General features: G+C 47.4%; 1 protein-coding gene across 2 annotated transcripts; it reads right to left on the bottom strand.

Moving 5' to 3' along the window:
* Positions 1-4,917: 4,917 nt before the first annotated feature.
* Positions 4,918-8,463, bottom strand: LOC137772983 (BOLA class I histocompatibility antigen, alpha chain BL3-7-like). Of its 2 annotated transcripts, none has more exons than XM_068557237.1 (8): positions 8,245-8,463; positions 7,653-7,922; positions 7,176-7,451; positions 6,279-6,554; positions 6,048-6,158; positions 5,582-5,614; positions 5,394-5,441; positions 4,918-5,229 (listed from the first exon to the last, which is right to left on the bottom strand). In XM_068557237.1, exons 1-8 carry the CDS (start codon positions 8,315-8,317, stop codon positions 5,225-5,227), a joined length of 1,092 nt encoding a protein of 363 aa, XP_068413338.1. In that variant the 5' UTR covers positions 8,318-8,463; the 3' UTR covers positions 4,918-5,224. The 2 variants fall into 2 exon arrangements, with proteins under 2 accessions (XP_068413338.1, XP_068413339.1); XM_068557238.1 differs by having other exon boundaries at positions 5,547-5,614; positions 8,245-8,425.
* Positions 8,464-13,735: the final 5,272 nt, after the last annotated feature.

A 13,735-nucleotide genomic window follows, 5' to 3' on the forward strand; every position in this document is an offset into this window, starting at 1 on the left:
TTTTAAAAGAGAGAACTTTGTAGGTAGAAGCATAAAGGTAGGAAATGAAAAGAAAGGTAGCAGCGCCGAGAGTCAGCGTTGTCTCACTATCATTGACAACGATCCTTCCAGTTTCCGCAAGAACCACAGTGGTGAGTTAACTGGTATGTGATGTGACCACCACCCCTGCAACCTTTAAGTCTTTGAGGATGACGTTAACTTCTTTCATTATCCCAAGACACAATATCGTTTTTAATGTTCTGTCGTGGCTGTGCTTGGGCGGCTTTTTCAGGGGCTTCCACTAAGCCTTTCTTACTAAAAGCTTTTACTTCACAGGATTAAAAAAAAACAATATGAGTTCTCTGGGTGACATTTCCAAATACAGCTCATAAGCTTGAGAAAACCAAAGGTAAGATGTTTCCAGATTTGGCTAATGCCCTAAGGATAAAAACAATTTTTCCCTCTGGGTCATTACCCACATTTATATTTTGGCCTAAATAATTATTCTCTTGATACTGTACTTATGGAAGCTTTTTATACTTTATTTATTATTTTTATTCGTTTTCACTGGAAGAGGCAGCCTTAAAACAAGTTCTATCACGTTACTGGGAATGGAGTCTCCACGACCTGTTTTTTCACTCCTGCTATTTATCTGGCACCATGGTAGGTGCTAGAATACAAGTCCACCTAAACCAATGATACTTTATCTCTTCTGTGAGCCAGTGCTGGTTTGTGAAATGTTTGCTCTCAGCTCACAATAAGAAACATACAGACATTGAAAGTGAGTGTAAGCAAGTAAACTTCTACCTTTATCTTGACCCAGACTGGTAATTGCCAAGAAAAAGATGAGCATTTATATCATGTCATTGGATCTGCTAAGACAGTTGGATCATTAGTTCCTCATGGACCAGAGATTGAGTAACTTGCTGTCTAAACTAGTATTGATACTTTTTTGTGGGGATCACATGTAAACTGATAAGTGATATGGATACTTTCCCCAGAAAGATGTGCATGTACAAAGAAATAGGAAACTTAGTATAAAATGTCAGTGTTTATGTATGGATCCCATGAAGACTTACAGATCTTGTTTTTTTAAGCTTAGAAAGAGACAAAGGTAGGGAGAGGACATTTTGAGTAATCATTTCATTATTGAAAAATGCACTCTGCTTATCTGCGTATAAACTGGAGTAGACAGAAGCTGGACCCCATAACAGAACATCACAGAAGAAGTTGAAAGATGTCATTTATTACTTATTCATCCATCCAACCTGACTGCTTACAATGAACCAGGTCAAGTTCTCGTCTAGATCATTGCTGCAAAAATTGAAATTTGTCATTCTTTTTCCCTTCCTCACCTTCAACCTCCACCCCTAGAATCTGTACCCTCTTCCCAAGTTAGGGGAATTTCATACTTGAAGATCTTGGTAGGAGGTAGAGGCCACCTCCCTCCATAAGAGAGAAAAACCTGCTTCCAAACATTCTGGCAGGTTGAAACAGCCTGAGGCCCCACCAGGCAGGTGACCCCATGCTGGACTCTGACTCAGGACATGGTGACACAGGGAGGCTGGAATTGTGCTGAATGCTTTGGCACATGTGGCAGAGGTGGCGGTAGTGTTGTCCAGTTGTCAGGAGCAGCAGAGACAGCAGGCCTAGCCGCAGGGTGCATTGTCCAGAATCAGGGCTGACAGTGCTGTGAACAGTGGCATCTGTGCCTACCTGCAGGCGCAGGGGTTCCTCTGTGGGACCCGACCTGGATGGGATTGTGGATTCTGTTCCTGGCTGTGTACTCTCAGGGCTGTTCTGTGGCTTTTTCCTGAAATAAAACAAAACTACAATCAATCTCTCTTTCCCTCTCTCTCTCTCTCTCTTGTTCCATTTAGAACAATTTGAAACCCTTTTTTCCCCATAAAGAATTGCATGAGAATACCATGTAGCGAAACTCTGAGAGAGCAGGGATTCAGAGACTCTTCCCCGCTGCTTTATTGAGATATGATTGATCTACAATATTGAGTAAGTTTATGGTGTAAAACTTGTTGACTTGACACACTTAATATTGCAAAATAATTACCACCGTAGCATTGGCTTACAACTGTATCATGCCACATAATCACCTTTTTCGTGTGTGTGGAGAAAATTTAGGTCTACCCTCTTAGCAACTCAAGAGCTTTTCTTTATGCTGAGTGGATAACTGCTTCTTAAATTTTCCACCTGGCTATACTGCATGGTAGAGAAAACATGTATCTCCCAGAAAATGTCCTGACTTTTTCTTCCCAGGGAAAAACATTTCAATGCGGATTTAAAACCCCTCCCCACCCTGATTACTCTCTGATCACTGACCTCAGTGGATCCCAATCTGCCTGAGCCTCAGGACTGCTTGTAGGGATTGTTGCAAAGTACTCAGGCCTCTTCCCCGACCCACCATCTCAGAATGTGGGCATGGAGTCCAGGAATCCCTTATGAACAAGCCCTACAGGTGAGGCTGATGCACAGCCACGTGGGAATCCTGGTCTACATTGTTGCTACTAACTGTGTGATCTGAAGACCAGCAACCTCAGCACCAAACTTGTTTAAAATGCAGATTCTCACGCTCCCTTCCACCTGAGGTGTGCAGGTGATGCACAAGGAAGATCGGGACCCCCTGCTCTCTGTGCCTTCTAGACTCGGTGGTCAGAACCGTGCGGTCTGCTCGGGTGTGTGGTCTGATCAGATCGCATAGTGCTGGGGGGTCCAGGGTTCAGTCCTTGTCCTTCCTCTTCTGTAGCCAATTCTCCCCTGGTGACCTCATCTGTTCTCAAAGCTTTAAACCTCATTTACAGGTGTCACCTCCTCCAACTATTTCTCCAGCCAAGTCATCTCACCTGAACCCCAGACTCAGTTTGCACTTTCCTAAACCGAATGCCAATGCTGCCGCCTCCTCAAATATGCTGCTTCCAGAGTCTCCCCACTTCTGCGGAAGGTGCCCCACATGTCTACTTGCAAATCTCAAAATTTGGGGTCTCCCTTCATTCTGCTTTCTTATAACCCAAATTTAATCCATTAGGAATTGCTGTAAAACGTCATTTTCAGAATATATCCAGAATCCAATCAGTTACTATTACTTTCCCTGCTCACACCCCAGACAAGCACCAGCATCTCCAGCCTGGACACTGCACCATTTCCTACAGTTTCCTCTATGGAATCTCTTGCCCTTCACCTCCTGATTCTGCCCAGCAGCCAGATGTTTCTAGAGAGTAGTCACACCAGGTCAATCTTCTGTTCAAACCATCTTGTAAACTCCGCATCTTACTCAGACAAAATCAAAACCCTTCTAATATTGTCTAGGTCTATATGATCTGTCCGGACACTGCACCTCATCTCAGTTCCTCTCTCCTCCAGCTACGATGGCCTCCTCGCTCTTCCTTGAGCACGCAGACACTCTCCTGCCCTAGTGCACTGGCACTGGAGGCTCCCCTGCCTGGAGAGAACTTGCCCCAGACATCCTCATGGACATTCCTTCATGTCCTTCCCATCTTTACTCAAAGGTCATCTTCTCAATGAGGCCCACACTGACCGCCCTAGTAAAACAGCCACCTTCCCTGTCCCCACACACTTACACGCTGGGTCACCTTCCTCAAAGCACTTACCAACTTTTAATGTAAACACTTCCCTCACTTACTAGTCTCAGAGTGCACACTCTGCCCTTTCCCCTAGAGCATATACTCCACGTGGCTGGCAAGTTTTGTCTGTTGTTAGTTCCCTGAGGTTTCCTAGATGCAAAAATAGTGTGTCATGTATCTGGCACACAAAAATACCAACTGAATGAATCATCAGTGTAGAGCACCTCCCTATTCTAGAGACAGTGTCTTTATTAACGTGACCTCAGGCCACATGCTGTCTTGTGGCAGCTACAGCACAACATCCATTCGCAATGACATCAATGCCGCCTGTACTTTTCTCACAAGGGCTGATCTCCCCTCCCTCCCACACCAATCAGTCTGCACACCACACACCATGCTCCTTCTCGCTTCAGAAAAGAATATCCTGCACTTATGTGTCTTATATTCCAACGTACCCTGACTCTGTTAGACTCTGCTTTCTAAATCCACCAGTTTGGATTGGAGTTAGCACTAGGCTTAGAAGATCTATCTAAGGGCAGAAGAGGGGCCAGGCTGCAGAGAAGAGAGAAATCCAGCAAGAATTAAGTCAAGATGAGAGACTATTGGGTCCCTTCTCTTTGCTAATTCCAGAATCTGGTTCCTTTAAAAAGATGGGGAAAAGTTGGAAAGAAGAATCCAGCACACATCTCTAGAAGGAGGGCAAGAGCTGGATGAGGCTGAAAATTGCTCTCTTGATACTACTGAGAATCCTGTGTGCAGGGCCCCCTTGGACTTGTGGGGACAATGACAGGCAAAATGACTCCTGCTGCTGTCAGAGATGGAGACACCCAGAGAAGAATGAGACCGGAACTCTGCACATGAAAAACAACAGTCATTATTCCAACAACAACAACTAAATAAGCAAAATATAAACACACACGATAAAGACAGGGTCCGAGGATGGGACCAAGGCCTGAGCGAAGGCTACCTGGTTACAGGAAGCCCTTGCTGCCCACAGTCCTGGAGACAGTACAAGGCCCAGGTGATTTCTGAGCCTCTGAGATCACAGGTCCTGGTGGGACAAGGTTCTACTGAAGTGACGAGGACAAACAGAGAAGATGACCTGGCAGAGCAGTGACCACATCAAAGCGCACGATGCAGTGAGCACGGAGTGGGCACAGGCCGCGTCCACGCTCAGCTCCTCACAGCCTCCTCCTGTCCCACCTGCGACAGGGTCAGCACAGCAAACACACAGAATCTGGAAGGTTCTCAGTGCTTCCATTTATTCTCTCTCTCAACCTTTAGGAATCCTTTCCTTTATTATCCCATCAACCCCTCATGGCAAGAATTAGAAAAAACAAAATTCATATATAGATTTTATTTCCAACAGGCAAGTAAGACATTATTACTCAGTGCAACACGAAGTTAAAACAGGGATGGAGGTGGCCCAGCCCTGCCTCTGCTGGAACAGGCAAGTGGATCAGGGAAGAGAACACAGGTCAGTGTGGGGAGGGGTCATGGTGGACAGGGGTGGGCCAGTCTCCCCAACTCCTCACATTATGCTACGAGGAACACAGACACATTCAGATGCAGCTGCAGAAAGAGGAGTCATGGGATCTGAAGCCACAAAGTGGGACCGTGGATCACTCAGTCCCCACGAGGCTGCTGTCTCACACTGTGAAAGAAAATAATCACGAACAAATTCAGGTCAGTCATGTAAAGTGCTGACCTTCCCATCAGCCCCCCACATGGTCAAATGTCCCACTCAAAGATCCCCACCACCCGGGGCATCCCCTCGGCCCCAACACCTCTCCCAATCGAGGCCCTCCAGGGTCTCACCTTTAGGATCCGTGAGAGACACATCAGAGCCCTGGGCACTGTCACTGCCTGGGGGAGAACAAAACCAGGACGTGGTCAGAACCCACAAGAGAGAAACTAGAGAAGGAACTTTAGGAGGGTGAGCCCCCCATGGCCTCCTGTCTGCGCCCTCACATGGGTCTCAGGAATCACACCCCCTCCACACTCACTTGCAGCCTGAGCGTAGCTCCCTCTTTTTACACCTGTAAGAAGAAAACATGATGTGAGAGGCCAGGGAGAAGACTGAGTTGTGAGATCCTAGAGGAACCCCCTAGTCCTGGACCACAGAGAACTTTCCAGAACTGTTGGCCAAAACCCATGATAGGATCAGGAACACGAAGAAAGGAGATGTGGGGGGACTGGATCAACTTCTGCCCTCCTGGGGGGTCTGTCCTCAGCAGGGACCTTCCCTCTCTGACCTTCAAGTGCTGGTAATCTGGTCCCCAACTGGAATTATGAAGGTGAAAAAATCTTTCATTTCCACATGTGCTTTACAAAAGGGTAAGTGCCAGTCTCCAGACTGGCAAGCAATGTTTCTGAGTGGTACTGCCCAATAAAAATGCAGGCAAACTTCTACCTGGGCTTGAAACCCCCCAGTGAGACAAGAAAACTCAGATCCCTCCCTCCCTTCCCTACCTGAGTGCTTCTTCCTCCAGATCACAGCTCCAGCCACCACGGCTCCAGTGACCACCAAGAGAACCAGGCCAACGATGAGGCCCATGATGGGGACGGTGGGCTGAGGAGGTTCTGTGGAGGAAAGGGAAGGGGCCCTGACCTCAGGCTTGAATCCCGACCTTGCTGAACGTGTCCAGGAGGGCTCCTGCTTTATCTGAGAAGAAGCTACACACCCCCCATGTCCCTCCTTACCCCATCTCAGGGTGAGGGGCTCCTGAAGCCCCTCGTGCTGCACATGGCACGTGTATCTCTGCTCCTCTCCAGAAGGCACCACCAGGGCCGCCCACTTCTGGAAGGTTCTGTCCCCTGAAGGCCTGGTCTCCACAAGCTCCATGTCCTGGGTCTGATCCTCCCCATCACGCTGCCAGGTCAGTGAGATCTCCTCAGGGTAGAAGCCCAGGGCCCAGCACCTCAGGGTGACCTCACGGTCAGAGATGGGGTGATGGGTCACGTGTGTCTTTGGAGGGTCTGAGGAGGAAGAATCAGAAAATTCACACTTTGGGTTACCTTCATGGGCCACTGAAGCAGCATCATGTGACCATCCTGAGAATGGACAGCACAACAGGTTTGAAAAGAAGAAGCAAAAACACCAGACACCAGCCTGGACTCCGGGGTCTGGGAAAATCTCCCAGTCCTTGGAAAGTTCTAGAATAAGGATGAAAGCCAAGGTAGGAGGCTCCATGTAAAGGGGAGAATACAGAGCAATGGTCCTGACTTTGGTGGAGGCTGAATGACTCAGAAAAGCTGGAGTCAGGCCTCCTAACATGTTCTCAGGCTGAGAACAGGCCTTGAGAGAGAAAGTCATGGTTCACAAAATGGGGGTCAGGGTCAAAGGGCGCCGCTGGTCAGTTATTTCAGGGATGGTTTCCTGCTTCTTCCCCAAAGAGACTGGATTCCTTAACTGTCTTTCAGAGAAGTGAGGCCACCGGCGAGTCACTGTCTTGTACAGAATATGAAAACCTGGGCGGATTCCTCCCTCTCCCGACAAGAAGTTGGGGCGGTGTTCCCACAGGGACCCCATTTCCTCCCCTTGTGGGAAGCCAGCTCCAGCCCGAGGGGAGACCAGGGAGGCCCCGCGGCCCCTCATACCTGCGCGCTGCAGCGTGTCCTTCCCGTTCTCCAGGTATCTGAGGAGCCACTCCACGCATGCCCCGTCCAGGTAGGCTCTGTTGCGCTCCGCAGCACCAACCGTCTCAAACTTGCGCTTGGTGATCTGAGCCGGCTCGTCGGCCGCGGTCCAGGAGCGCAGGTCCTCGTTCAGGGCGATGTAATCGGCGCCGTCGTAGGCGAACTGTGTGTACCCGCGGAGGAGGCGACCGTCCGGCCCCACGTCGCAGCCGTACATCACCTGGAGGGTGTGAGACCCTGACCCCGCCCCGACCAGCCGCAGCGATTAAACCCAAACTGAAAATGAAACCGGGTAAAGTCCCGCCGTTTCCTCCCGAGTCGGGGGGCCGGGCGGGTCCCGCAATGTTGGGGTGACCCTCGGACCCGGAGACTCGGGGCGACTCCGGCCCGTCCCTGGGGATGGGGGTCGTGACTCGGACCCGGGCCCGCGTCGCTCACCGGCCTCGCTCTGGTTGTAGTAGCCGCGCAGGTTGTTCAGGCTCTCTCGGTACATCTGTGCGGCGTTCTTCATGTTCCGCGTCTCCCGATCCCAATACTCCGGCCCCTCCTGCTCCACCCACGGCGCCCGCGGCTCCATCCTCGGATTCGGGGCGTCGCTGTCGAACCGCACGAACTGCGTGTCGCCCACGTAGCCGACGGTGATGAAGCGGGTCTCCCCGCGGCCGGGCCGGGACACCCCGGTGTAGAAATACCTCAGGGAGTGGGAGCCTGGGGGCGGGGAGGGGTGAGACCCGGTCCGACCCTCCTCCCGGCGCGGGTCCCGGGTCCGAGGTGACGGGGCCGGTGGGGGGGGAGGGGGCGAGGGGCTCGTGAGACGGAAAAGGTGTGGAGGTCGGAGAAGGGCCGGCACCTCGTGGGGAGAGAAGAGGGGGCGGGAAGCCAGGGAGGGACAGGCGGGGACCGGGGTGAGGGGGCGGGTCTGGGCCGGGGGCGGCGGCGTGGCTCCTTCCCTGGGAGTCCTGCTCCCCCGACCCCCGTGGTCCCCTCGCTCCTCCCCGCAGAGGCCGTTCCCTCCCGACCCCGCACTCACCCGCCCAGGTCTCGGTCAGGGCCAGGGTCCCCGAGAGCAGCAGGAGGAGAGTTCGCGGCGCCATGACCGGCATCCTCGGGATCTGAGGAGAAGCCAAGTCCTGGTGGGTCGGTGGAGAGTTTATCACGGGAGCCGTGGGGACGCTGATTGGCTTCTCCAGAAACGGGACACGCAATGGGAGTGAGAAGTGGGGCCGCGTCACGAGTGTCCAGGCAGGAGGGCCCGACACAGGTTGTGAGAGAGAAAGTGAAACTCGGGGGGACGGGGAATCCCCACCACGGAGCGTCCCCGCCCCAGCGACCGCCTGACACCCTGAGAGCCTGAGAGCCTGGCCCTCCCGGGACCTGGGACTGTGCCTGGCCCTGCTCCTTCTGCTCAGAGAGCTCTTTGTCACACTGTCTCCCTGAGTCCTGGCCCGGGGACTGTGTAGTCAGCGATTTGCACAATATTGTGGTCAGAATATTTATACAGTCTTACAAACTAGTGACGACCCCAAAGATAATTTTGTTTATGTGGATACTTCTATCGATACTTTCCAAAGTAGAAATAGTACAGTTTAAAATTTTTATATTAATTTATTTAGAATAATATTAATAACCCATGATTTAATATGAAAAATAACTACTTCCCAAAATAAACACGGTAGTGGGAAAAGTGGAGCTTTTCAGGTTTTTATATTGTTGCAAGTCTCTCTCTTTCTTGTCTGTCTCATTAGAAGACCCCTGGATGTTCATGTTTGCTTCTGCATCGAATCTGTTATTTTTATTGAAGTCTATGATAATAAAAAGGCCCACACATATGTAGGAGTAGTATTTTTAATAACCTTTTCAGACAGTCATGGATGTTAGTCTTTGATACAAAACTAAAACTACACAAGTGGTAGTTTCTCAAAGGTTATTTTCAATATAAAATATTGAAACAATATTATTAACTATTTCCTATTCTGTTACGTTAAAATCCATAACCCTATTTTGCACATTGAAAGTCTCTTGTACTAACGTAAGATTTTAAAAAAGTAATACGTTGTTTCACTAAGTTATATAGATCTTCCAGTGTCATTCATCCTTTCAAGTAAACATTGTATTCCATGAAGAAGAGGGTAGTTCAGGTCACACAAATGATTTTCCTTGGGACATAGTACTTTGGAATGTAGCAGAAGTGCTTGATGGGTACTTCCCATGTCATCTTAGAAGATAGTTTTAAAATGTGGATTTAAGGGAGTTCCCTGGCAGTCCAGTGGTTAGGACTCAGAGCTGTCACTGCCATGGCCTGGGTTCAAGGGTTCAATCCCTGTTCAGGGAACTAAGATCCCACATGCGGTGGGGCGTGGCCAAAAAAAAAAAGTGAATTTAAGGATGATTTAGGAAACAAAAGAATTTTTATTTATTTTTATAAGTTTTTTTTTATAAGGTATAGTTGATCTACAATGTTGTGTTAATTTCTGCTGTACAGCAAAGTGATTCAGTTATACGTATGTATATACATTCTTTTTCATTTTCTTTTCCATTATGGCTTATTAAAGAAAGATAAAAATTTGTAATGCATCAACCAGAATGTTTTAAAGCAAACCTGCTTTTTTTTTTCTGCACGTAAGTTGTGGTGAAAATAATTATATTGCAGTTTGCTACAGTAGTCTCCATCACTGCTAAGTTATACCTCAAAGCAAATGTCAACATAGTGGAAAGTCAAATAATATCTTAGTAATGCTATGAAAGTAGGTTCCACCTCGTGGATCTCATGAAAGGGTCTCAGTGACTTCAAGCGTTCCACAGATCACACTCTGAGAACTGCTGTTCGAATAAACCTGGGAAAATCTCCTAACTGACCCTTGCCTTTGCCTCCTCTTCGTTTTGGAGAATCCCTCTCCCTGAGCTGGACTCCCTGCCTCCCCACACTTAGCTGAGGGCCCTGCCCCTGGGCTCCTCTAGGAGAGAACTCACCCCCTAGAAAGTGATGCCAGAGAGTGTCCTCAGTCTGGGAAGGGAGGTAGGGCGACAGGTGTTTCCCCTTTGGACCTGGAAACAGTTTGTGCCTGAAGGCACCACACCCACTCATAACCTAGTTTGGTTTTGTTACACACCAGCTAAGTATGTATTCATATCCCAGACAGAAATCTGACATCGTCTCTAAGAGAAATAATATTGGCCCTTTCATGGGTCCAGTATATCTGACTTGAGGCCCAGAAAGCATGAAGAGCAGTCCTGTCCAATAGAATGCTCTGTGGTGAAGGAATTGTTCTATATCTGTACCGTCAAAATCAGGTAGCCACTAGCTACAGGTCGCTATTTAGCACCTCAAAAGTGGCTATTGTGCTGAGCACCTTAATGTTATTTGGTTTAAATAGCCATATGTGGCTAGTAGCTAGCCTATTGGGCATTGCATAACCGTAATGTTCTTAATTTCCAGTCTCTTCCCCCAAAAAGATACTGTGTGACTCATAGGTTGATGCATATTAAAATAACCTTCATATGGAAACCATGGACTTGTCTATGTGGGTCTTAGATAGATCCTTAAAATGCAGCATGTGCAGAAAGTTTCATTAACATGTATTTTAACAACTAGAGTGTTCAGACATTGAGGACACCATGGTTTATCACCTTAAGGTCATATGTGTTCAAAACTGCCCATCGCTGGAGCTAATTCTTGTCTTTATTACCTTGAGCTCTTGTTGTTCTTTCATTAACCTGGTAAACATAAGCAGACACTGAAGTCTTCACTTATCCCTAGAGAAAGTATTTACTCAACACAACATATATCAAATACCTTGTAGGACCTGTACATACTTGTAAAATTATAAAGCAGGAGATGTAAACCTTAGAATCTACCAGCTTAGAATTCTTTACTGACTGCTCCTGCTATTCGTTCCCCCAAATTCAATCAATTCTGTTTCCCTTCACCCTTGGACCCCTCTTTCCTAGACAAAAAAATACATGAATTTTTTACACTTGGGGAATGAAGAGTTGTATGGCCCAAAGATGAAAAACCACTAAAAAATCATAAATTTTCTCTATGTCAACCAGACATTCACAAAGATACTAACACATGCCCCCATCAAACTCAAAGACAAAAGAATTCACAAACAGGTAGCAATGTTTTTCAGCCAAAGACCACCAGGAGAAAATCTGTGGGCAAACAAGTTGGATTTATTTCTGGATGCAGTGAGGAGGGAGATGACACACCATCGGGGACCATGGTGTCTTAGTGTGAGGTGTTAGATAGAACATATACAGGATGTGGGCTCTGGTTGGGTGATTTTGAGGAGGGCGTATGGAGGAGGGGCTCACTCTAGATTGGGTGTTGTCAGGAAGTGGGGGCAATTCTATGACTGAGCATCTCAGTGCATCTTCCCTGTAGGGAGGGAAGACTAGAGTGAGGATGCAGCTGTAATTGGAAAGAAGCCGTGGTTGCTGGTATCAGCACAGGGAGAGGTTTGATACATTGTGAGGTGCACAGTGCTGCCTTGTTTGGTCTGTGCTTGGACAAAATGATGTTGTGGTCTTGTTTTGTCTCACTGTATCATGGTCTCAGGTGTCCTTGTCTGATGTTGATGTTCTGTGAGGTGACGTCTGTCCAACAGGAGAAGAACACGGCTGCGTGGTGAGCACCAGTCCAGCTTCTGACAACGCTGAGGCCTAAGGTAAATGTCAGACCAGTTTCTGATGTTGGAGGCTGCTTTGTCCTTCCTGAATTCAGTGTTTTAAAGTAACTAAATCCCAAGCAAAACATAATTAAATTGTATTAGAAAACAATTTGGAAAATAAGAAATGCAAATGTCAAACAAATATATAACAAATAAATGTAAAGAAAAATGCAAATGTGGAATACGAAATGGGAATAAATTAAAATCTATCATCTTGGCAAAGATAACAGTATGAGGAGAGTATTGACAGGAATTTAGGGAGAATATACTGTCATAAAGATTGATGGGGGGGCTTCCCTGGTGGCAGCAGTGGTTAAGAATCCGCCTGCCTATGCAGGGGACACGGGTTTGAGCCCTGGTCCGGGAAGATCCCACATGCCGCGGAGCAGCTAAGCCCGTGCGCCACAACTACTGAGCCTGTCCTCTAGAGCCCGCAAGCCACAACTACTGAAGCCCGCGCACCTACAGCCCATGCTCTGCAACAAGAGAAGCCACCACAACGAGAAGCCCACACACCGCAACGAAGAATAGCCCCCGCTCGCTGAAACTAGAGAAAGTCTGTGCGCAGCAGCGAAGAGCCAACGCAGCCAAAAAAAAAAAAAAAAAAAAAAAAAAAAAAAAAAAAAATCAATAAATTTATTAAAAAAAAAAGATTGATGGGATTGAAAACTGGTACAAAAATTTTAAAGGTCACTATGCAAAACGTCCCAATTTCAGTATATTTACATTTAAAAAATTTTTAAATTTTGTATTGGTGTATAGGTAATTTACAGTGTTGCAGGGTGTTTTGTTTTTTTAGGTGTACAGCAACTTGACTCACTTATGCATAGACGTATATATGTCCTTGTTTGGGTTCTCTTCCCATATAGGTTATTACAGAGTGTGGAGTAGGGTTCCTTGTGCTATACAGTGAGTCCTTGTTGATTATTTTATAAATAGTAGTGTGTATATGTTCATCTCAACCTGCTCATTTTTCCCTGCCCACCACCTTTCCCTTTTGGTAACCGTAAGTTTCTTTTCTAAGTCTGTGAGGCTGTTTCTCTTTTGTAAGGAAGTTCGTTTGTATCCATTTTTAGATTCCACCTGTAAGTGATATCATAGGATACTTGTCTTTTCCTGTTTCACTTCCTTCCTTGTGGCTGGAAATGGCATTATTTCATCCTTTTTATGGCTGAGTAATATTCCCTTGTGTATATGTATCCTATCTTCATTATGCATTCATCTGTCCTTATACACTTAGGTTGCTTCCATGTCTTGGTTATTGTACATAGTGCTGCCATGATCGTTGGGGTGCACTTGTCTTTTAAAACTACGGTTTTTGGGCTTCCCTGGTGGCGCAGTAGTTGAGAATCTGCCTGCCAATGCAGGGGACACGGGTTCGAGCCCTGATCTGGGAAGATCACACATGCCACGGAGCAACTGGGCCCATGAGACACAACTACTGAGCCTGAGCGTCTGGAGCCTGTGCTCTGCAACAGGAGAGACCGCGATAGTGAGAGGCCCGTGCACCGCGATGAAGAGTGGCCCCCGCTTGCCGCAACTAGAGAAAGCCCTTGCACAGAAACGAAGACCCAACACAGCCAAAAAAAAAAATCCATCAATCAATAAATAATTTAAAAGGGGTATGTTTATAAAAAACAAAACGAAACAAAACACTATGGTTTTCTCCGGATCTAGGCCCAGGATTGGGATTGCTGGGTCACATGGTACTTCTATGTTTACTTTTTTAATGAACCTCTCCATACTGTTCTCCCTAGTGGATGTACCGATTTACATTCCCACCAACAGTGTAGGAGGGTTGCCTTCAATATGTTTACATTTTGACATAGAAATTTCTCTTTCAGAAATTTA

Source organism: Eschrichtius robustus, chromosome 12 (genome assembly GCF_028021215.1).
Source record: "Eschrichtius robustus isolate mEscRob2 chromosome 12, mEscRob2.pri, whole genome shotgun sequence".
NCBI classification, from domain to species: Eukaryota; Metazoa; Chordata; class Mammalia; order Artiodactyla; family Eschrichtiidae; genus Eschrichtius; species Eschrichtius robustus.

Coding starts and splice junctions, on each gene's coding strand:
- LOC137772983 (XM_068557238.1), bottom strand. CDS start 8,317: ATGCCGGTCATGGCGCCGCGAACTCTCCTCCTGCTGCTCTCGGGGACC. Junction 7,923..8,244: donor CCTGACCGAGACCTGGGCGG/GTGAGTGCGGGG, acceptor CCCCGCCCCCAG/GCTCCCACTCCCTGAGGTAT. Junction 6,555..7,175: donor GGACACGCTGCAGCGCGCAG/GTATGAGGGGCC, acceptor CTTCCTCCTCAG/ACCCTCCAAAGACACACGTG.